The sequence below is a fragment of the Myodes glareolus genome, chromosome 1 (assembly GCF_982192425.1).
Source record: "Myodes glareolus chromosome 1, mMyoGla1.1, whole genome shotgun sequence".
Classification (NCBI taxonomy): Eukaryota; Metazoa; Chordata; class Mammalia; order Rodentia; family Cricetidae; genus Myodes; species Myodes glareolus.
Window position 1 is genome coordinate 55,757,311 of NC_142026.1, and position 21,375 is coordinate 55,778,685.

General features: G+C 53.6%; 1 protein-coding gene across 2 annotated transcripts; it reads left to right on the forward strand.

The window, feature by feature from the left end:
* The first annotated feature begins 390 nt into the window (after positions 1-390).
* Positions 391-20,967, forward strand: Kmt2b (lysine methyltransferase 2B). 2 transcript variants are annotated; one of them, XM_048438229.3, is made up of 37 exons: positions 391-768; positions 1,801-1,873; positions 2,119-4,157; positions 4,352-4,468; positions 4,562-4,712; positions 4,941-5,220; positions 5,400-5,455; positions 5,676-5,954; positions 6,231-6,325; positions 6,607-6,705; positions 6,842-6,955; positions 7,082-7,228; positions 7,325-7,420; positions 7,790-7,907; positions 8,385-8,498; positions 8,666-8,850; positions 8,924-9,013; positions 9,122-9,226; positions 9,338-9,411; positions 10,160-10,275; positions 10,362-10,453; positions 10,543-10,680; positions 11,726-11,884; positions 12,053-12,173; positions 12,252-12,330; positions 12,424-12,584; positions 13,319-13,543; positions 13,791-15,090; positions 15,172-15,261; positions 15,346-15,452; positions 18,998-19,135; positions 19,211-19,285; positions 19,369-19,546; positions 19,767-19,874; positions 19,974-20,057; positions 20,178-20,307; positions 20,392-20,967. In XM_048438229.3, the coding sequence occupies exons 1-37, from the start codon at positions 406-408 to the stop codon at positions 20,665-20,667; spliced, it is 8,172 nt and encodes a 2,723-aa protein (XP_048294186.3). In that variant the 5' UTR covers positions 391-405; the 3' UTR covers positions 20,668-20,967. The 2 variants fall into 2 exon arrangements, with proteins under 2 accessions (XP_048294186.3, XP_085545432.2); XM_085689306.2 differs by having other exon boundaries at positions 4,355-4,468.
* Positions 20,968-21,375: the final 408 nt, after the last annotated feature.

Below are 21,375 nucleotides of genomic sequence, written 5' to 3' on the forward strand. Positions count from 1 at the left end.
ACCTCCTCGAGACCAGGAACTGGCTCTGCTGCTCTCCATCGCTGACCCCGTAGTCCCAGTTCTCGCGCCCTAGCTGTCGGCGGAAGAAGCAAGGCCGTCTGGACTACATTTCCCAGAGGTCCTTGCGCCTCCCGCTCTCAGGCCGCGACGCGGGGTTCGCTTTCCAGGTGTGGTCTGAGCGTGACGGCCGACCGGCCCGGACTCCTGCTCCCGTGGTGCCCCGCGCGTGGCCAGCCCAGCCCCCCCCTCCCTCCCCATCCCGGGCTCCTGCCCGCCCCACAGCGGCGCTAGTTGTTGTCGTGAGCCGCAGCCGCCCCGCTTCGCCCCTCCCCTGCTCCCCTCCCCCCGGCCCTGCGCACGGGCCGCCCCTCCCCCCGCCTCCCCGGCCCCTCTCACGGTGCCAAGATGGCGGCGGCGGCGGGCGGCGGCAGTTGCCCCGGGCCTGGCTCCGCACGGGGCCGCTTCCCGGGCCGGCCGCGGGGTTCCGGCGGGGGCGGGGGCCGCGGCGGCCGAGGCAGCGGAGCCGAAAGAGTGCGGGTAACCCTGCGGCGCGGCGGCGGCGCGGCGGGGCCGGGAGGAGCCGAGCCCGGGGAGGACACGGCCCTGCTCCGTTTGCTGGGGCTCCGCCGGGGCCTGCGCCGGCTCCGCCGTCTGTGGGCTGGTCCGCGCGTTCAGCGGGGCCGGGGCCGCGGCCGGGGCCGGGGCTGGGGCCCGAACCGAGGCTGCATGCCGGAGGAGGAGAGCAGTGACGGGGAATCCGAGGAGGAGGTGAGGCGGTCGGAGGCGTCTCTTGAGCCGGGTGGGGCGGAGGCCAGGGGCTTGCAGGGCTCCGGATAGCTTCGAAGGGTGTTGTGGACAAGTGGGGTTCTCGGGACGCTTGGAAATAAGCATGGAAGGAGGCAGGCTGCGTGGAGCTTTCGGGCGGTTAGGGCCTTTGAAAGTGGTCAGGGAAAACCTGATTGCAGCTAGACGCCTGGGCTCCAGGCAAGCCCTGCTGGTGTCCTGAGCTGATCTTTCGCGGTAGCAATGGCAGAGCTGAAGAGGAGTGGGTGAAGGGGCCACGGGGATTGCATGCTCGACCAGTGGTGGTTGACAGCAGCAGCGTGGCCTTAATGGACCAGGACTAGAGCCTCATGGGCTCTTACCTGCAGGCTGCCTTCTTGGGCCTCACAAGCTGCGACACATCCCTGGTTTCCCAGTGTCCCTGCTGCTCTTTGGTTCTAAGATAGAGTGGTGGAGGATTCTTCGGGCACAGGTTGAAGAGGGATAGAAGGAGAGCTGTGTCTTGAGTCTGGGGTGAGTGCAGCTGGTGATTTAGCCCTCTGAGCCTTTTGGAGAAGGATGTGTGGATTATATTGCTTAGGAGAGCTAGTAGTCCTCTGAGGGCTCCGAGTGGCTTCTAATGTGATAAACCACCTGCTCCACCTTCTCCCCCCACCCCACAGCATTCCCATTCCCATTTAGGAATGCCCTGAACGGGTGTAGATGAAGGACTTGCTTTGTATTAATTTGGAATTAGCCCTCAGTGTAATGCCTACTGCTTCTCTTAAGGAGAGAGACCCTCTAGTGTTCTGGGCCAGTGACCCACCGAAGGCTGTGCTGGTATGGTCTGGTTCAAAAATACGTTGTGCCTTCATTTCCTCTGACCTGGCCTCAGTCTGTTAAGTTTTTTTGGTAAATAAGCTGGAGTACCTTAAGGTGGAAGCTAAGTATTATATCCTCAACACCTGAAACCCAGGTGGAACCAGGGCTTTGGCACTGACTGCTCTTTCTCCCCTCACCCCTGGTCCCCTAAATCAGGAATTTCAGGGTTTTCATTCAGATGAAGATGTGGCCCCCAGTTCCCTGCGCTCTGCGCTCCGGTCCCAACGAGGTGAGTGATGGGGAAGCTCTACCTCTCTCTAGTTTGACGGGGATGGTCTTGCCCTTTGTGTCAGCTCTCTCTGGCGGTCACCTAGTTTCCACCAGTTCCTGAGTGTGTCCTGTGTTCAGAGTCCAAGCTAGCTGGGGCTTTGGGGGAACAGACAAGTAAGACTTAGAACCTTGCCCTTCTGGGGTGTTTTTATTAAGTCCTCCGGGCCAGCTTGACCCAACTCCCCATAACTGTTTTCCTTTTAGGTCGAGCCCCTCGGGGTCGGGGCCGAAAGCATAAGACGACCCCCCTTCCTCCTCCTCGCCTAGCAGATGTGGCTCCTGGTCCCCCAAAGACCTCTTCTCGGAAACGGGGTGAGGAGGGCACAGAACGGATGGTGCAGGCACTGACTGAACTTCTCCGGCGGGCCCAGGCACCCCAAGCCCCCCGGAGCCGGGCATGTGAACCCTCTACTCCCCGTCGGTCTCGGGGACGACCTCCAGGACGGCCAGCAGGCCCCTGTCGGAAAAAGCAGCAAGCAGTAGTGATAGCAGAGGCGGCTGTGACAATCCCTAAACCTGAGCCTCCACCTCCTGTGGTTCCAGTAAAGAACAGAACTGGCAGCTGGAAGTGCAAGGAGGGACCTGGTCCAGGACCTGGAACCCCCAAACGTGGAGGACAGCCTGGGAGAGGAGGCCGTGGAGGCAGGGGCAGAGGCCGAGGTGGACTTCCCCTTATGATCAAGTTTGTTTCAAAGGCTAAAAAAGTGAAGATGGGACAGTTGTCCCAGGGACTAGAATCAGGTCAGGGTCATAGTCAACATGGAGAAAAATGGCAGGATACCCCCCAAAGAAAAGATGAAGATGAACAGGAAGGGGACCCTTGTTGGAAGAAACCAGAGCAGAAACTGGAGGAGGAGGGAGAAGAAAAGGAAGAAAAGGAAGACAACACTGAGGACAAAGAAGAGGAGACTGAGACAGCTGTGACTGAGGAAGAAGTGATGCTAGTCAAGGAAAAGGAAGAGGCAAAGCTGTCATCACCACCCTTGACTCCTCCAGCCCCTTCACCACCACCTCCTCTCCCACCCCCTGCACTATCTCCACCTCCAGCATCCCCTCTGCCACCCCCAGTTTCTCCTCTTCCCCCACCTTCCCCTTCCCCACACCCAGCCTCAGAGAAACAAGAAGAGTCTCCTCCTCTTGTGGTGCCAGCTACATGCTCTAGGAAAAGAGGCCGGCCTCCCCTGACTCCTAGCCAACGGGCAGAGCGGGAAGCTGCTCGGTCAGTTCCAGAGGGTACCTTTTCTCCCACTCCAAACCCCAGCACCACCACAGGAAGCTCTCCGGAAGACAGTCCTACTGTGGCCCCCAAAAGTACTACCTTCTTGAAGAATATACGGCAGTTTATTATGCCTGTGGTGAGTGCCCGTTCCTCCCGTGTTATCAAGACACCTCGGCGATTTATGGACGAAGACCCTCCCAAGCCTCCAAAGGTGGAGGTTTCTATTGCTCGACCCCCTGTTGCGACCTCCCCACTTGCTCCCCAGGAGCCAGTACCAGTCCCCTCTCCACCTCGTGTCCCAACTCCCCCATCTACTCCAGTCCCACTCCCTGAGAAGAGACGGTCTATCCTAAGAGAACCCACGTTTCGCTGGACTTCATTAACCCGAGAGCTGCCGCCGCCTCCCCCTGCTCCTCCACCAGCCTCATCACCACCAGCACCATCTCCACCACCCACCCCTGCCACTCCCTCCCGGAGGCCCCTACTCCTTCGGGCCCCTCAGTTTACCCCAAGTGAAGCCCACCTGAAGATCTATGAATCGGTGCTTACTCCTCCTCCTCCTGGGGCTCTTGAAACCCCTGAGCCAGAGCTGCCTCCTGCTGATGACTCTCCAGCTGAGCCTGAGCCTCGGGCAGTGGGGCGGACCAACCACCTCAGCTTGCCTCGATTTGTCCCTGTGGTCACCACACCTATTAAGGTCGAGGTGCCCCACAATGGGACTCCAGCTCTGAGCAATGGGCAGCAGCTTCAGACTCAGCTCCAGCAGCCCCCACAGGCCTTGCAGACACAGCTCCTACCCCAGGCACTACCACCACAGCAACCGCAAGTACAGCCACAGGTACAGCTGCAGCCACCTCCATCACCGCAGCAGACACCACCACTGGAGAAGGCCCCTGGTGCAAGTCTAGGTCCGCTGCCGCTGTCTGGGGTGGAGGAAAAAATGTTTAGCCTCCTTAAGAGAGCTAAGGTGCAGCTATTCAAGATTGATCAGCAGCAACAGCAGAAAGTGGCAGCTTCAATGTCGGTGAGTGCAGTGCTTTGAAAAGCAGGCCCCTGCCTTCATGCAGCTGTCTCCCTAGCCAGTGTTTAGCAGGAACATTTCACCCGTTTCCCCTTCATTTCCACCTGTTTGTTCCCTGGCCCTATCCCTTCCCTCTCCTACTCCCCTGTTCCCACTGGTCCTCACTTTGCAGCCCCTAACCCTGTTATTTCCTCTAGCAGCCAAGTCCTGTAGTGCAAATGGAGGAGGCTGTGGGGACTGTCAAACAGACCCCAGACAGAGGCTGTGTCAAGTCTGAAGATGAATCCATGGACGCTAAGAGAGATCGAGCCTCGGTATGCAGTGAGAGGAGGGTCTTCTGAAGAAGGCTGGCTACAGGATCATAAGGAACAATTTCCCACACCTGTTCCTGGTTTTTCCTCTCCCAGGGCCCTGAGTCACCTGTGCAAGGCCCCAGAATCAAACATGTCTGCCGTCATGCTGCTGTGGCCTTGGGTCAGGCTCGGGCCATGGTGCCTGAAGATGTACCCCGCCTCAGTGCCCTCCCTCTCCGGGATCGGCAGGACCTCGCAGCTGAGGGTAGGGGACTTGTGTAGGGGGAGGCTAGACAACAAGGTTTGTGCATGAGCAAGAGCTCTAGGGAGCTGAGTAGAGGGCTTTGTTGGAGCTTAGGGGGCAAGTGGACAAACCCAGTTAGTTCCAGGGTACCTGGAGCCTGTCAGTGTGGGAAAGCATAGGGAAAACAGAGAAACGAGATAGGATACCTAGTGTTTTGTGGCTCTGTCTCCCCTCCATCTGTAACAATAGATACCTCATCAGCATCAGAGACTGAGAGTGTCCCATCCCGATCCCAACGGGAAAAGGTGGAATCCACAGAGCCTGCGGGAGACTTGGAGCCTACAGGGTCTGCAGGGGCCCTGGCCCATACGCCACGGCGGTCACTGCCATCTCACCATGGCAAGAAGATGAGAATGGCTCGTTGCGGGCATTGCCGGGGTTGCTTGCGTGTGCAAGACTGTGGCTCTTGTGTCAACTGCTTGGATAAACCTAAGTTTGGGGGCCCCAACACTAAGAAGCAGTGCTGTGTGTAAGTAGCTGGAGTGTGGCCTTCTGGTCTCATCTGGGGTTGTCAGTCACTTGAGCCTCCTGCCCCAGCCTTTCTTCTGCCCAGTCAGAGCAGTGGGATTGGCATCCTTGTGGAGAGCTTCCTCTCTTCCCCCAGACCACCAGTCCCCTACCCTGGTGACGTGCTGCTCCCCTCCCCAGATACCGGAAGTGTGACAAGATAGAGGCTCGGAAGATGGAACGGCTAGCAAAAAAAGGTAATAAAGATTGAAGAGCATTTATTCGTAAAACCTTAGTAGTGTGGCAGAGGCCACATTTTCTTTGTTCTCCCCCTTGCCTTTGCATTTGTCATGTGTCCTCTACCAAAGCTTGCATCTCTCCTGCATTCCTTTTGTGCCACACTTCCCGAATTTCCTTTGTGTTGGTGCCCATGTCCCTTGTTGAGTTCAGATCCTACTAGGTCCCCTGTTCCCACAGGCCGGACGATAGTGAAGACGCTGTTGCCCTGGGATTCCGATGAATCTCCCGAGGCCTCCCCTGGTCCCCCAGGCCCACGCCGGGGGGCAGGAGCTGGGGGGCCCCGGGAGGAGGTGGGGGCCACTCCCGGTCCCGAGGAGCAGGACTCCCTCCTACTGCAGCGCAAGTCAGCTCGACGCTGCGTCAAACAGAGGCCCTCCTATGATGTCTTCGAGGACTCAGATGACTCAGATCCCGGGGGTCCCCCTGCTCCAAGACGTCGAACCCCCAGAGAACATGGTGCGTTCTCAGTTAGTTTGTCCTATGTCTCTTTTCCTTTTGGCCATTCTGGGGGTGAAGTCCAGGGCCTTCTGCCTTTTATTTAGAAGGGACAGGGCTCTTCAGTCTGTCCACAAGGGTAGCTGGGGATAAAAGGACAAAGTAGTTCTAGGAACGCACATACACAGTTGGTGTGAGGTGCTCACTAAGGGCCTGCTTGGAGGAAGCCCTGGATGTAGGTGCAGAGGGGTGGAGGGCCCAGCATGGGAAGGGTCAGCTGTCCTGTGTCCTGCCTAGAGCTGCCAGTGCTAGAACCCGAGGAGCAGAGCCGGCCCCGCAAACCCACCCTGCAGCCTGTGTTGCAGCTCAAGGCCCGAAGGCGCCTGGACAAGGTCAGCACGGCCCGCTCCGAGAACCCCAAGCCCTGTGTGAGGCATGGCTCCTGCTCTCCAGGAGCTACCTGGCAAGTCAGGGTGATGGGCACACCTGAGTGTCGTGGTGTGTCCTCACCAGAGGACAGGTCCTGAGGGATGAGGCAGGCCTTGCCTTTCTGGAAAGCCAAGTGGGATCTGGGCAAAAAGCAGGGTCTGGCAGGTTGGGGGAGGCCAGTGAGGAGAGGAGTCTACAGAGGGGTGGGATTGGCATCCTTTGACAATGCCATATCCCTCCTTAGGATTCTTTAGCCCCTGGCTCCTTTGCCTCTTTCCCCAATGGCTGGACTGGAAAGCAGAAGTCCCCTGATGGTGTGCACCGGGTCCGAGTAGATTTTAAGGTACAGGGTTGAGGGTCAATTGTAGAGCCTGTGGTGGGAGAAATTCTTGATTGTATCAAGAGTAAACAGCTTTCAGCATGGATCTGACTCATGTTCCTGGCTGCTTTCTGATCCTGTGTCCTTTTCTACTACCCAGGAGGATTGTGACCTAGAGAACGTGTGGCTTATGGGCGGTCTCAGTGTGCTAACTTCTGTGCCAGGGGGACCGCCAATGGTGTGCCTTCTGTGTGCTAGCAAAGGCCTCCATGAGGTTGGTACTCTTTTTTTTTTTTTTTTTTTTTTTAAGATAATCTTGGCCTGCAAGCCTCCATTCACCCAGGGCTCGTCCCCTGGCTGTCCAGCCTCATTCTGTTCATCATTTCCTTATCCCTCCTAGTTGGTCTTTTGCCAAGTCTGCTGTGATCCTTTCCACCCGTTCTGTCTGGAGGAGGCTGAACGGCCCTTGCCCCAGCATCGAGATACCTGGTGCTGCCGGCGCTGCAAGTTCTGCCATGTCTGTGGGCGCAAAGGCCGTGGGTCCAAGGTGGGGCACTAGCAGCCTGGGGCAGATGGAGGCCTAGTGGGAGGGGTATCATTATACAGTATATTTTACCCTGCTTTCTCTTCCACTGTCCTCTAGCACCTCCTGGAGTGTGAACGTTGCCGCCATGCTTACCACCCAGCCTGCCTAGGACCCAGCTACCCAACCCGAGCCACACGTAAACGGCGCCACTGGGTGAGCGATGAGTCCATGTCTCTTGCTCTGGCATTCTACTTGTTCCGCCCTCAGATTTAACCTAGCCAAAGCTCTCAAAAGATGTAAGGGCTGGTCTGGTCATCATTCTTGAAAATGTGACAGGCAGCATTCTCTGGGTAGAGTATACACCCAGGCAGAATTGACTTTTAGGAGCTCATGAGTTCAGTATTCCTAGCCTCACAGGAAGGATTCTTGAGATCCACTTCTCCCCTCCCTTTCTCCTCCTCCTCTTAGCATAATGTCCTGTACTGGTCCTTCATTTGTTTCCCTCCACCTCTCTTTGCATCTCACTGTCAGTCTGCTGCAGCCTGCTGTCCAGCTGTCTTCTAACATCACCCTTCTCCCCAGATCTGTTCAGCCTGTGTGCGCTGTAAGAGCTGTGGGGCAACTCCAGGCAAGAACTGGGACGTCGAATGGTCTGGAGATTACAGCCTCTGTCCCAGGTGCACCGAGCTCTATGAGAAAGGTAGGACCTGGCAGGAGAACGGGGGGTGGAATGGGCCAGGCTCTGGACTAGGGTCCTACTTAGTGGGCCTCCAGCAACGAAAGGAAGAAATTCTAGTAGCTTTCCAGCTTTTAGCTGCAGAAGTCCTCCAGTATACAAAATAATGAGCACAGAGCAGAGCCACTCTGAGAAGTGCAAGTACAGGGCTTGGGAATCCACCTAGTCACTAAGATCCTGGAAGAGCCCAAGTTTCCACTGGGCAGCTTGAAGACCAGTGCTTTCTTCATTTGTTCACCCAGATCATTTAGCAAAATTTTTTCTTTTATTTTTGAAAGGTATTGACTACAGAGAACACATGCTCTGTCCACAGACAGCTTTTAGACTGAAGGGTGTAATGGAAGCAGCTTGTGTAGTTGTCAGAGATGTGTACAGCCTCTGCACCTGACTCAGGCCTGCTCCTGGCTGCTCTTGACTTTGACCTCTAACTTCCTCCGCCAGGGAACTACTGCCCAATTTGCACACGCTGCTATGAAGACAATGACTATGAGAGCAAGATGATGCAGTGCGCACAGTGTGACCACTGGGTGCATGCCAAATGTGAGGGACTTTCAGGTGAGAAGAAGAGTACTTAAGGGGCACAGGTTCAGCCCTTGGGGGACCCTATTCCTACCCCAGGCCTGTAGGATGACAGGTACACTAACTGTCCTTGAGTCTAGGGGCCTCTCAAGAGCCCTTAAATCTTTCCAATCCATTGTCTCCTTTGTCATCGGCTGTTTTAGATGAAGACTATGAGATCCTTTCCGGCCTGCCAGACTCGGTGCTGTACACATGTGGGCCATGTGCTGGGGCAACACAGCCCCGTTGGAGAGAGGCCCTGAGTGGGGCCCTGCAGGGAGGCCTGCGCCAGGTGCTCCAGGGCCTGTTGAGCTCGAAGGTGGCAGGCCCGTTGCTGCTGTGCACCCAGGTATGGAGGACCCCAGAGGCAATTGGGAGGGGTCGGGCTCAGGATCAGCCCTTCTGACTTTTTGAATTTGCAGTGTGGGCAGGATGGGAAGCAGCTCCACCCAGGACCCTGCGATTTGCAAGCTGTGGGACAGCGCTTTGAGGAAGGCCACTATAAGTCTGTGGTGAGTGGGGCATGGGGAGGAGCAGCTGGCTTCCGTGAGAAGAGGGCAGAGGTGGTTTGGGGCTGGAGTTTGGGGTCAGGGCCCAGACACTAAGAAACTCCCTTACAGCACAGCTTCATGGAAGACATGGCAGCCATCTTGATGAGGCACTCAGAAGAAGGAGAGACCCCAGAGCGCCGGGCTGGAAGCCAGATGAAAGGACTCCTACTGAAGGTGAATGCTGGGGTGGTGCTAGAGGGTAATTGGAGTGGCGGTAAGGGACAAAGATTGTCCCTTCAGACCCTGCCCCATCTGTTCTTCTCATCCTGTTAACCCATTTTCCAGCTGCTAGAGTCTGCGTTCTGCTGGTTCGACGCCCATGACCCTAAGTACTGGCGACGGAATACCCGGCTGCCAAAGTGAGCAAGATTTAGTAGCTGGTGGGGGGGGTCAAGGAGTGAGGCCAACAGCAAGGGCACTTGGATTCCAGGGATGAGGTTTAGGATAAGGAGCAGGGTTCAGGTCAAGGCTGGAGAGGAGGGTGGTAGAGCCAGGGTAAGCTTTCCTCATTGCTTCTAGACTAGCAAAGGTGTATGTGTGTGATTAGCACTGTCTTTGCTTCTGCTTTTTATTTTTTTTTCAATTATTTTATGTGCATTGCCAGCTGTATGGCATGTCTGTTCATATGAGGGTGTCTGATCACCTGGAACTAGAGTTACAGTTATAGGCTGCCATTTGGGTCCTGGTAATTGAACTGGGTCCTTTGGAAGAGCAGCCAGTGCTGCTAACCACTGAATCATTTCTCCAGTCTCTGTTTCTACTTTTAGAAAGCATTTGGGGAAGCTCATGTTTTGGATGGTAGGCAGGCACTGATGGCCTAGTGGTCAGAGCCCAAGAGGCTGTGGGAGCCTAGACAAATAAGCCACTAGAGTCTGGGGATCAGAAGGAGTCTTGCAAGGGTGACACCTAAGCTGAGAGGCAGAGTATTCCAGAAGCTTAGGAATAGCACATCTAGCTAGCACAGAGGAGTGTAGCTTATTTGGGAGAAAAAAAGTCCAAGTGAGAATGGAAGAGGAGGAGTCATGGCGTGCTAAAGCTTATATTGTGGGTGGGCTCCAGTTGAACTGCCTTTGTTGAACACATCGGATACTAACTCTGCCTTCACAGCGGAGTCCTTCCCAATGCCGTGTTGCCCCCTTCCTTGGACCATGTCTATGCCCAGTGGAGACAGCAAGAATCAGAGACCCCAGAATCTGGTCAACCTCCAGGGGATCCTTCAGCAGGTACTAGGAAGCAGAGGCTGGTACCTGATTGTTGGGCCACGCTCTAGATCCTGACTCCTTGGCTTACTTTCCCTCATCCTTCACAGCTTTCCAGAGCAAGGACCCAGCTGCTTTCTCACACCTGGATGATCCCCGTCAGTGTGCACTCTGTCTCAAGTATGGGGATGCTGACTCCAAGGTAAAGGTTACTATGCAAAGCTCTAGGTTGTGGGGCCTGGTCCTCGGAACCCCCCATCTCCCTTAATGCCACTCCTCCTCTTCCCACAGGAGGCTGGGCGGCTCCTGTACATTGGGCAAAATGAGTGGACACATGTCAATTGTGCCATTTGGTCAGCTGAAGTGTTTGAGGAGAATGATGGCTCCCTTAAGAATGTTCATGCTGCTGTTGCACGAGGAAGGCAGATGGTAAGGGCGTGGGCCCAGAAAGGTGGGCAGCTCCTGGGGTCACAGGTTGGTCCTTCCTTCAGTGTAGAGCTTACCCTTTATTACATGGCAATCTCTGGGACATGTCCTTCTGTTCCACTGCTGGTCTCTAGAACCCTTCTTGTGCTGGGAATTGAAATTAAGGCTTCACATGTGCTAGGCAAGTGTTTTACCACTGAGCTATAGTCTCAGCCCTCCCCCTTCTATTTATTTATTTGGTTGGTTGTTTGGTTTTTGGAGACAGTGTCATGAGCCCTGGCTGTCCTGGTACTCATATGTAGCCCAATCGTGTTCCAAACGTACTCTTTCTGCTTCTGCTTGCTGAATGCTGGGATTGTAGGCATGTGCCCCTGGTCTGGCTCTCTCAGTGCCCGTTTGGTTGTCTCAAAACTTTGGCCCTGATGATTGACAACATTTTTTCTCTAGCTTGATCTAGGCCTGTATCCCAAGAGATAGGTGTTAACCACCTGTTGACAGTACCATTATAGGACACCTTCCATACAGTGCCATCTCCCTCTTACTAGGCAGTCTCTTTAACCCAATCAAGTCAGCTTCAGAATCCTTTTTCAGCCTGGAGGTGATGGCACAAGCTTTAATCCCAGCACTCGGGAGGTAGAGGCAGAAGGATCTCTGTGAGTATGAGGCCAGCCTGGTCTACAGAGTGAGTTCTAGGACAGCCAAGGCTACACAGAGAAACCCTATCTGGAAAAAAACAAAAACAAACAAAAAGACATTTCTCAATGTGTGTCCCTGGGTGAAGTCTCAGAGAAGAAGACTCTTCCTGAGAAGAAGAAGCCGGAGCTGTGTGATGACTAGTGTAAAGAAGGGAGAGAGTACCAGTCAGCAAGAGCTGGTGACTTTTCCCAGGGTCACTTCAGCTTTCAGAGGTTGTTTGGGTGTATACCTGGCCCTGGAGACAGCCAGGGAAGGCTGTATAATGCTAGGCCAGCCAGGCCTAGCAACTGTGCAGATTATCAGTGATGCTGAGCCACATAGTTTTCATCTCAGCAGTCCCTTCCTCCCCCAGCGCTGTGAGCTCTGCCTGAAGCCTGGAGCCACAGTGGGCTGCTGCCTGTCCTCCTGCCTCAGCAACTTCCACTTCATGTGTGCTCGGGCCAGCTACTGCATCTTCCAGGATGACAAGAAGGTTTTCTGCCAGAAACACACAGACCTCCTAGATGGCAAGGTGGGCCAGGATGCTGGAATCAGCTGCCTATTCCCCTATTGTCTCGTGTTTCCCTGTGGCCCTATAGGCCAAGCCCTTGAGTGCCGAGTCCCTGCCTTCAGAGCTTTTCCCTCACACTTTTCTACCCTCTGCCAATTCAGCAACCCCCATTTGCTTTCTGCCTCCCAGGAGATCGTGACCCCTGACGGTTTTGATGTTCTCCGGCGGGTCTATGTGGACTTTGAGGGCATCAACTTCAAACGAAAGTTCTTGACTGGGCTTGAACCAGATGTCATCAATATACTCATTGGTAAGCCATTTGCTCTCTTACATACTGCTGCTGACCTTACCTGGCACTACCCTATCTGACCTCTCCTTTGTACTATAGGCTCCATCAGAATCAACTCCCTGGGCACCCTGTCTGATCTCTCAGACTGTGAGGGTCGGCTCTTCCCCATTGGCTATCAGTGAGCACTCTAGGGCTGATGGGGGGAGGAGGACTCCAGGGCTGGATGTTGTTTCTAGGTTTCCCTAACTGTTGTCCCCTATGTCTGCTCCAGGTGCTCTCGCCTGTACTGGAGCACAGTGGATGCTCGGAGGCGCTGCTGGTATCGGTGCCGAATTCTAGAGTATCGCCCCTGGGGGCCAAGGGAGGAGCCGGTTCACCTGGAGGCAGCAGAGGAGAACCAGACCATTGTGCATAGCCCCACCCCTTCCTCAGGTAGCCTCACCCCATTCCCTAGATGGGACCTCCCAAAGAGGTTACCACCACCCCCATACCCTCCTTGCCTTAAGAAACTTAAAGATGAACCAGGTGGTTGTGGTGCACACCTTTAGTCCCAGCACTTGGGAGGCAGAGACAGGTGGATCTCTGTGAGTTCAAGGCCAGCCTGGTCTACAGAGCGAGGACTGACTCCATAGCTACTGGGAAACACTGTCTCGAGAGACGAAAAAGAAACTTAAGGATGTACTTATCTTCCCTTTCCTGGAATGACAGAAGCAATAGCAGCTGGCTTTGAAGCATACTACAGAGGCTGTGCCCAGCGTTTTACAGGAAGTGAGGGAAGAGACTACCAGCCGTAGGGAACAGGAGTGGTCACAGCTGGTTTCCTAAGGATCGTGTGCTCTTGCTAAGGGCACTGACTCCACTGTACTATGTACAAGGGGAAGGTTTATCACTACAATAAGTGGTAAAGTTGGTTTGGGGCCCAGATGTGCTTATTCCCTGACTGTGTGTACATGAGCCTACAGAGGCCAGAGGGGTGAGATCCCCTAGAGCTGGAGTGATTGTGAGCCACTTGGCATAGTCTCTGGGAAAGGAACTCTGGTCTCATGGAAGAGGAGCAAGTGCTCTTAACTACTGAGCCGTCTCTCTACAGACTTGAGGGGGCATGTATAGAGAAGTTTTGGTACTGAGTCTCCACCTCCCCTGAAACAATTTCCTTGCCATTTCAGAGCCCCCCAATCATGATGACCTGCCAGATGCAGATTCCCTGATTCCTGGAGATCCTATACATCACTCACCCGTTCAGAATCTGGATCCCCCACTTCGGACAGATTCAAGCAGTGTCCCTCCTCCCACCCCCCGCTCCTTCTCAGGGGCTCGAATCAAAGTGCCCAACTACTCACCATCTCGGAGGCCCTTGGGTGGTGTCTCATTTGGTCCTCTGCCCTCCCCAGGTAAGGACATGGTGCCAAGAATGGCTAGAGCAGCTGGGTGTTAGTGGTGCACACCTTTAATCCTTGTAGTCAGGAGGCAGAGTCTGGTGGATCTCTGAGTTCGAGGCCATTCTGGTCTAGAGAATCCTGGTCTAGGACAGCCAGGGATATACAAAGAAACCTTGTCTTGGGAAAAAAAGAATGAGTGAAGCTAGGAAGAATTAGGAAGTGTGAAACAGCTTGTTTATACTGACCTTTTCTTCCACAGGAAGTCCATCTTCCCTGACCCACCATATACCTACAGTGGGAGACTCGGACTTTCCAGCTCCCCCCAGGCGATCTCGTCGTCCTAGCCCCCTGGCCACAAGGCCACCACCATCCCGGCGGACCTCCTCTCCTCTCAGAACTTCCCCTCAGCTCAGGGTGCCCCTGTCTACCTCAGTCACAGCCCTCACACCTACCTCAGGGGAGCTGGCTCCCCCTGACCTGGCCTCATCTCCTCTGCCACCCCCTGAAGACCTGGGCCCAGATTTTGAAGACATGGAGGTGGTGTCAGAACTAAGTGCTGCTGACCTGGACTTCGCAGCGAGCCTACTGGGGACTGAGCCCTTCCAGGAAGAGATTGTGGCTGCTGGGGCTGTGGGGAGCAGCCAAGCAGGCCCAGGGGACAGCTCAGAGGAGGAGGCCAGCCCCACCACTCACTATGTTCACTTCCCTGTGACGGTGGTGTCTAGCCCTGCCCTGGCTCCCAGTTCCCTCACTGGAGCGCCCCGAATTGAGCAGCTGGATGGAGTGGATGATGGCACAGACAGTGAGGCGGAAGCTGTCCAGCAACCTCGGGGACAGGGGACTCCTCCTTCAGGACCAGGAGTGGGCCGGGCTGGAGTCCTCGGAGCAGCTGGGGACAGAGCCCGACCTCCTGAAGACTTGCCTTCAGAAATTGTGGACTTTGTGTTAAAGAACCTAGGGGGTCCTGGGGAGGGGGCTGCTGGTCCCAGAGAGGAATCTCTCCCCTCAGCTCCTCCCTTGGCTAATGGCAGCCAGCCCCCACAAGGCTTGCCTGCTAGCCCAGCTGACCCTACCCGGACATTTGCCTGGCTCCCTGGGGCTCCAGGGGTCCGAGTATTGAGTCTGGGTCCTGCTCCAGAACCCCCTAAACCTGCTACATCCAAGATCATCCTTGTCAACAAGTTAGGACAAGTATTTGTGAAGATGGCTGGGGAGGGTGATCCTGTTGCACCCCCAGTAAAGCAGCCGCCTCTTCCCCCTATCATTCCCCCAACGGCCCCCACCTCCTGGACTCTGCCCCCAGGACCCCTGCTCAGTGTGTTACCTGTAGTAGGGGTAGGAGTGGTCCGGCCTGCCCCACCCCCACCTCCACCTCCACTAACACTGGTGTTCAGTAGTGGGCCCCCCAGCCCACCGCGCCAGGCCATCCGAGTCAAGAGGGTATCCACCTTCTCTGGCCGATCCCCTCCAGTACCTCCCCCAAACAAAACTCCCCGGCTGGATGAAGATGGAGAATCCTTGGAAGATACCCACCAAGTGCCAGGGATCAGTGGCAGTGGGTAAGTATGGGACTCAGGCTGGTGCTGCAATCAGTGGAGGTGGGCAGGAGAAAGCAGTTGAGCCTCTGTGCTTCCTTCTAGGTCCAGCCGCGTGCGGATGAAGACACCCACAGTACGTGGGGTTCTGGACTTAAACAATCCTGGGGAGCCTCCTGAAGAGGAAAGTCCTGGGTGAGTGACCAGGTCCCTTCTCTGGAGAATCTGGTCCCCCTTATCCCCAATAATTTTTGCCTCCTGACAGGTCTCTCTTCACAGGCCCCTTCAGGACCGGTGCCCTTTGCTGCCACTTCCTGAAGGTCCTGCCCGGGCCACTGACAGTTCCTCAGACCTCCTCTTTGAGTCCCAGTGGCATCAGTATTCAGGTAGAGACCACCTTTCCTCCTCATTGCCTCCTTGTGCTTGACCCATTGGTGACTGACGGAACCTGAATTGGTTACTTTCAAAAACTCAGTGCACGCCTTTAATCCCAGCACTCAGGAAGCAGAGGCAGGCAGATCTCTGTGAGTTCGAGGCCCGCCTGGTCTACTAACGAGAGCTAGTTCCAGGACAGCTAGGACAGTTACACAGGGAAACCCTGCCTCAAAAAATAAAGAAAAAAAAAAACCAACTCCGTTCAGACCAGGGACTAAGGTCTTGGGCTCTTTCTCTCAACAGCAGAAACAGACAAAACACACACACACACACACACACACACACACACACACACACTCTGGGTTTAAGCCCACAGCTAGGTGCTAGGGTTACACAGATACTCACAGGGAGCTTCTAGCCTTGTCACAGAAACAGAAGTGTTGTTAGCAGTCAGGGTTAGTGGCTGGGCAGTAGTGGCACACACCTTTAATCCCAGCACTCTGATGGCAGAAGCAGACAGCTTGAAGTTCAAGGCTAGCCTGGTCTACATAGCAAGTTCTAGGACAACCAGGGCTACACAAAGAAACCCTGTCTTAAACAACAGCAAAAGACAAAAGAAATGAGGTTTAGTGATGCCTTGCTTGTAATGCCAGCAGTGCTGGGCTGAGCCAGATTTGGGGCTCAGCAGTAGACTGGGCCACATAGTGGGACCCTCTCTCACAACGAAAAGAAGGACAGACTCAAATGGCAGGGCTTTGTGCATGTGGGGATGATATAGGGGTACATCTAATGTTGGTATCAAAGTTAGTGCTCAGTGAAGCGAAAAAGTCAGGGGATCATCCAGAACCCAAGTGAAGAGCAGGAACAGCAGGAAGATCAGAAGAATCTGGTGTTTCAGGAGCCAGGGATGGGGTTGTTAGCAGTTCATCTACCACAGTGAGCCACCAGACCAGGCCTGTGAATCCTGGATTGGCAGAGTGCGTGAGCAGGTGGCATGGAGTGGGTCGGATGTTGAAGATAGTGGTTGGTGAGAAGCCAGAGCAGCACCCAGGCAGCTGGCCAAGAAGTTGAGCTAAGCCTCAGGAGGAGGTAGGGCAGCAGGTCAAAGAGCTTGGGGCTATGAGGACTGCAGCTTCAAAGCTGATGGGAGGGGGAAGGGTAGTGGTTGAGGGAAAGACTGAGAGAATGATGATGAGCTTTTGAGTGGGTGACTGCTGGGGTAGGAGAACAATCTAGCAGGTCTACCTGCAGTTTGGATCACAGGTGGGTGCTTCAGTGGTTTTGGTTAAGACTTGGTGAGACTGAAAGTGAGGTTTTCTGATGGTCTCTGGGGTCACTCTTAGAACAGCTAAGTAAGCTGGTGGGCAAACTGGGTTTGTAGTGACCCAGTCCTATCCAGGTGTTGGGATTCTCATTCTCAGTACATAGAGCTAGCCTGGGATCACCAAATTAGAGCCACGTGGACTAGGGCTGCTTAACTGAGAGGTTTCATTGTGGCGTAAGGGTGTGATGGTGATGATGACGGGCACATTGCTCTTCTTGGGGACCCAGATGTGTCCATTCTGCAGCTCAGGGACCCTGCATGTTAGATAAGCAGTGTGAGAAAGAATAACGGGGAAGGGCTCTGTGACTGTCCTTTGATGTATTCAGGGAACAGCAGATGGAGTGGGAAGGAGTTGGTAATGAAAGGCCTTGAAGGCCTGGAGACATCTGACTTCTGTAGCAGCAGTCAGGGTTGTCTGACTAGACTTGGACAAGGTGCAAGACTGTTTGATTGACTGGGCATGTGGGTCTTGCTCCTCTGTTATGTTCCACTCCTGCTTTTGTGCCCCACCCCTGCCCTGGATAAAGTAGTTGGCCATGTTGTACACTGCAGTTGCTGGCAGTAGCTTTTGCTCTCTAACTCCCCTCCTTGAAACACTTCCTTCTCTAGCTTCCGGGACCCCACATTTTCCTCTCACCTCTGATCATGCCTCATTTCAACCTTCAATTTCTTTTTTTTTTTTAATTTATTTATTTATTATGTATACAATATTCTGTTAATGTGTATGCCTGCAGGCCAGAAGAAGGCACCAAACCCCATTACAGATGGTTGTGAGCCACCATGTGGTTGCTGGGAATTGAACTCAGGACCTTTGGAAGAGCAGGCAATGCTCTTAACCTCTGAGCCATCTCTCCAGCCCCTCAACCTTCAATTTCTATGTCCCAGGGTCTGGGCCTTGGTTTGTGTGGCTCCCCCAACCTGCTTTTTGGGGGAACTTCAAGGCTCTTAATCCTATCCATGTTCTGATAGCTACCGCATTACTTTCTACAGCCTAGGCCTAGTCGCTGGACTCGTGTGCCTGCGTTCTGTTTTCTGCTGATTTGCCATCTTCACTATCAAGTAGTATGGGGATATTTTCTGAGAGAGCTCTAAGTTAACATGTCCCAGTCTTTGACTTTCACCTCTAAGCGTTCCTTATCCTCACCATGACAGTTGATGGCAATCTTAGCTTTACTGTTCAAGCCCCAGACCTCAGGGTTGCCCTTAACCATTCCGATGTCACAATTAACGCTTGCTACATCTAGAGTCCTGTTTGCTTTATCTTTATCATTTGTGACTGATCCCAGCTACTCTGAGTTTGAGGCAAGAAGGTCCAGGAGTTCAAGGCCAACCTGGACAATGTATTTCTGTCTCAACAATACTAAGTTCAGACAATCCCTAAGAAGTTCCTTAAATAATTTATAACAATGATTCTCAGCTGCAACCCTTTAATACAATTCCTCATGTTGTGACCCCCAACCATAAAATTACTTCATTGCTACTTCATAACTGTATTTTGCTACTGTTATGAATCATAATGTAAATATCTGATATGTGACTCCAAAAGAGTCATGACCCACAGGTTGTATATAGAGTGTACTTGAATGTATGTATCCAAGCCTGTATATTTTAATATCTATAAATATTTAGTATATATTGAGCTGGGTATGTAAATTAGTGATAAAATGTTTACCTCAAACACTCAAGACTCTAGGCTCAATTCCTAGTGTTCCCCCCATTATTTATTTCATATAAGTAATTCTCCAATATCTATAAAATGTTTCAGAAGCAGAATAATCATAGGCATATGGGTGTGAATGTTGGACTGGCTTTCAGTGAGCCTGCAGAGCCCAGGCCTTTATGCTTCAGTGAAACAGCTCTAGGATGGAAAAGTTTTTTCAGGCCTCTTAGAACATCCAAATCAATGCCACAGGACTCTATAGGTAGTTGAACCAGGATGAGGACCATCTTTCTCCTAAATCTGTCTGTTCGTGCCCCGAGGTGCGAGAGATTAATGTCAGTCAATTGGGAATCAGGGGCACTGGATCTTTTTTATTGAGACAAGACTTCTTTCTATATAGCTCTGGCTCTCCTGGAACTCATTCTGTAGACCAGGCTGGCCTCAAACTCAGAGATCTACCCCTGCCTCTGCCCCATAAGTTCTATGATCAAATGTGTTTGCTGCTAGCCTGAAAGAGCTTTTGAGTCCAGGAAGGTGATCCTCTCCTATTCTTACCTTCCCCGTGGAAGCAGGTGAGGCCTCAAGCTCTGAGGAAGAGCCTCCATCTCCAGAGGACAAAGAAAACCAGGTTCCAAAACGAGCTGGTCCTCACCTGCGCTTTGAGATCAGCAGTGATGATGGCTTCAGTGTGGAGGCAGAGAGCTTGGAGGGTGAGTTGGGGGTAGCAGTAGCAGAGGAGGAAAGTGTTCAGACCCCATTCTGATTACTCTGGCCCCTCATTCCAGGAGCATGGAGAACTTTGATTGAGAAAGTGCAAGAGGCTCGAGGGCATGCACGACTCAGGCATCTCTCCTTCAGTGGTAAGAGGTATCCCCAGGAATGCTGGGAGCCAGGGCAAGGTGGGCCCTCCGTGTGATTGTTGTGGCCTCCTCCCTGTTCTCAGGAATGAGTGGAGCACGGCTTCTGGGCATACACCATGATGCTGTCATCTTCCTGGCAGAGCAGCTGCCTGGGGCCCAGCGCTGCCAGCATTATAAGTTCCGCTACCACCAGCAGGGAGAGGGTCAGGAGGAGCCCCCCCTGAATCCTCATGGGGCTGCCCGAGCTGAGGTCTATCTCCGGTGAGTGGTTGGGAATTAAGTCTAGAAAGATGAAACTGAGACACTAGGCCACTGAAGAGTAATCTGTAGACTTAATGTCAGAAGAATGGACCCCCACCCACCTCCTCTATGCTGTCTTCAGCCCTATAGTCTTTGGCGATACTGGCCAAGATCAAAAATGGCTAGGCAGTATCTCTTTGAAGGCATGACTGTGACCGTCCTACCATCCTCCCGCTTTCAGGAAGTGTACCTTTGACATGTTCAACTTCCTGGCTTCCCAACATCGGGTGCTCCCTGAGGGAGCCACCTGCGATGAAGAAGAGGATGAGGTGCAGCTTCGGTCCACCAGGTGTGCAGAGCAAGGGAGTACGGGGCCTGGTCTGAAAGGGTCCTAAAGAGGGTGCTGTTCCTGGATATCAACTTATGTGGTATTGCTCTACCCTACCAGACGTGCCACCAGCCTGGAGCTTCCCATGGCCATGCGCTTTCGCCATCTCAAAAAGACATCCAAAGAGGCTGTGGGTGTCTACAGGTTAGTGGGGTTGAGGGGGGTGGAATGCCTCTTGGGTGGATGGATAGATGCCATGATGGGGAGCTGCCTGGTTTCTGTCCCCCTGCCCCCTGATTTTCCATGGCACATCCTACCCTGTAGATCAGCTATCCACGGACGAGGCCTGTTCTGTAAACGCAACATCGATGCTGGTGAGATGGTCATTGAGTACTCTGGCATTGTCATTCGCTCTGTGCTGACTGACAAGCGAGAGAAGTTCTATGATGGAAAGGTAAGTGCCATAAGGGTATGAGGTAAGTGGGTGCTGGCTGACCTGCAGGTGCAGAAAGCAAATTCCTTTGTTCCATCACTGTAGGGTATTGGGTGCTACATGTTCCGCATGGATGACTTTGATGTGGTGGATGCCACCATGCACGGCAATGCTGCCCGCTTCATCAACCACTCATGTGAGCCCAACTGCTTCTCTCGTGTCATCCATGTGGAAGGCCAGAAACACATTGTCATCTTTGCCCTGCGCCGCATCCTGCGAGGTGAGGAGCTCACCTATGACTACAAGTTTCCCATCGAGGATGCCAGCAACAAGCTGCCCTGCAACTGTGGCGCCAAGCGCTGCCGTCGCTTCCTTAACTGAGGCCATCGCTGCCCCAGATTCCTCATGTGCCCGCTGCCATCTCACCCTGGCCTGTGGCTCCCTAGTCTCTCAGTGTCTCACTCCTACCCTCTTGTTCATGGTGGATGTGGGCATGTAGCAGGCAGGAGCCCTGCCTCCAACCCACCCAGTCATCGTCTTTTTCCTGCCCTGGGAACCCAGGATGTAGATATTGTACAAAGGTTTCTAAATCCCTTCTTTTCTATGCACTTTTTTATTTAAGAGGGTGGGGTCCCAGGTGGGAATCCTCCCCCCTCAATAAAGTCTGTCAATGTTTGGAGAGTTGGTCTTTCCCTGATTTTATTGTTGTGGTTGTTGTGTGTGCGCATGTGTTTTTCATGCCCGTCAGAGGACTGTTCAGAGATCTAATTCAGGTCCGCAAGCTTGTGTGGTAAGCCATTTTATCCACTGAGCCATCTTGCCAGCCCTGGTCTTTTCATTTGTATGGTGCTGGAGGCAGATGGGAGCTCTTAACACAACCCTTGTAACCGAGAAAGCCACAGTGGCCAATGAGGCCACCAGTTCAGATTAGGGTGGCAGGACTAGAAATACGACCTTGTTGGTACCATACTTGTACATCATATAAGAGATCCACAGCACTGTGGAAACTGACAAGGTGATGTGCACTTGGTAAATAAAGGCAGGCAGATGTGGGTCCCAGATTCTTGGAATTCAATGTCATCTTCAGTA

Excerpts from the sequence above, each read along its gene's own strand:
- Kmt2b (XM_048438229.3), top strand. The coding sequence starts at position 406 with ATGGCGGCGGCGGCGGGCGGCGGCAGTTGCCCCGGGCCTGGCTCCGCA. Across the intron at positions 7,421-7,789 it reads CACGTAAACGGCGCCACTGG|ATCTGTTCAGCCTGTGTGCG; the intron begins GTGAGCGATGAG and ends CCTTCTCCCCAG. Across the intron at positions 7,908-8,384 it reads CACCGAGCTCTATGAGAAAG|GGAACTACTGCCCAATTTGC; the intron begins GTAGGACCTGGC and ends TTCCTCCGCCAG.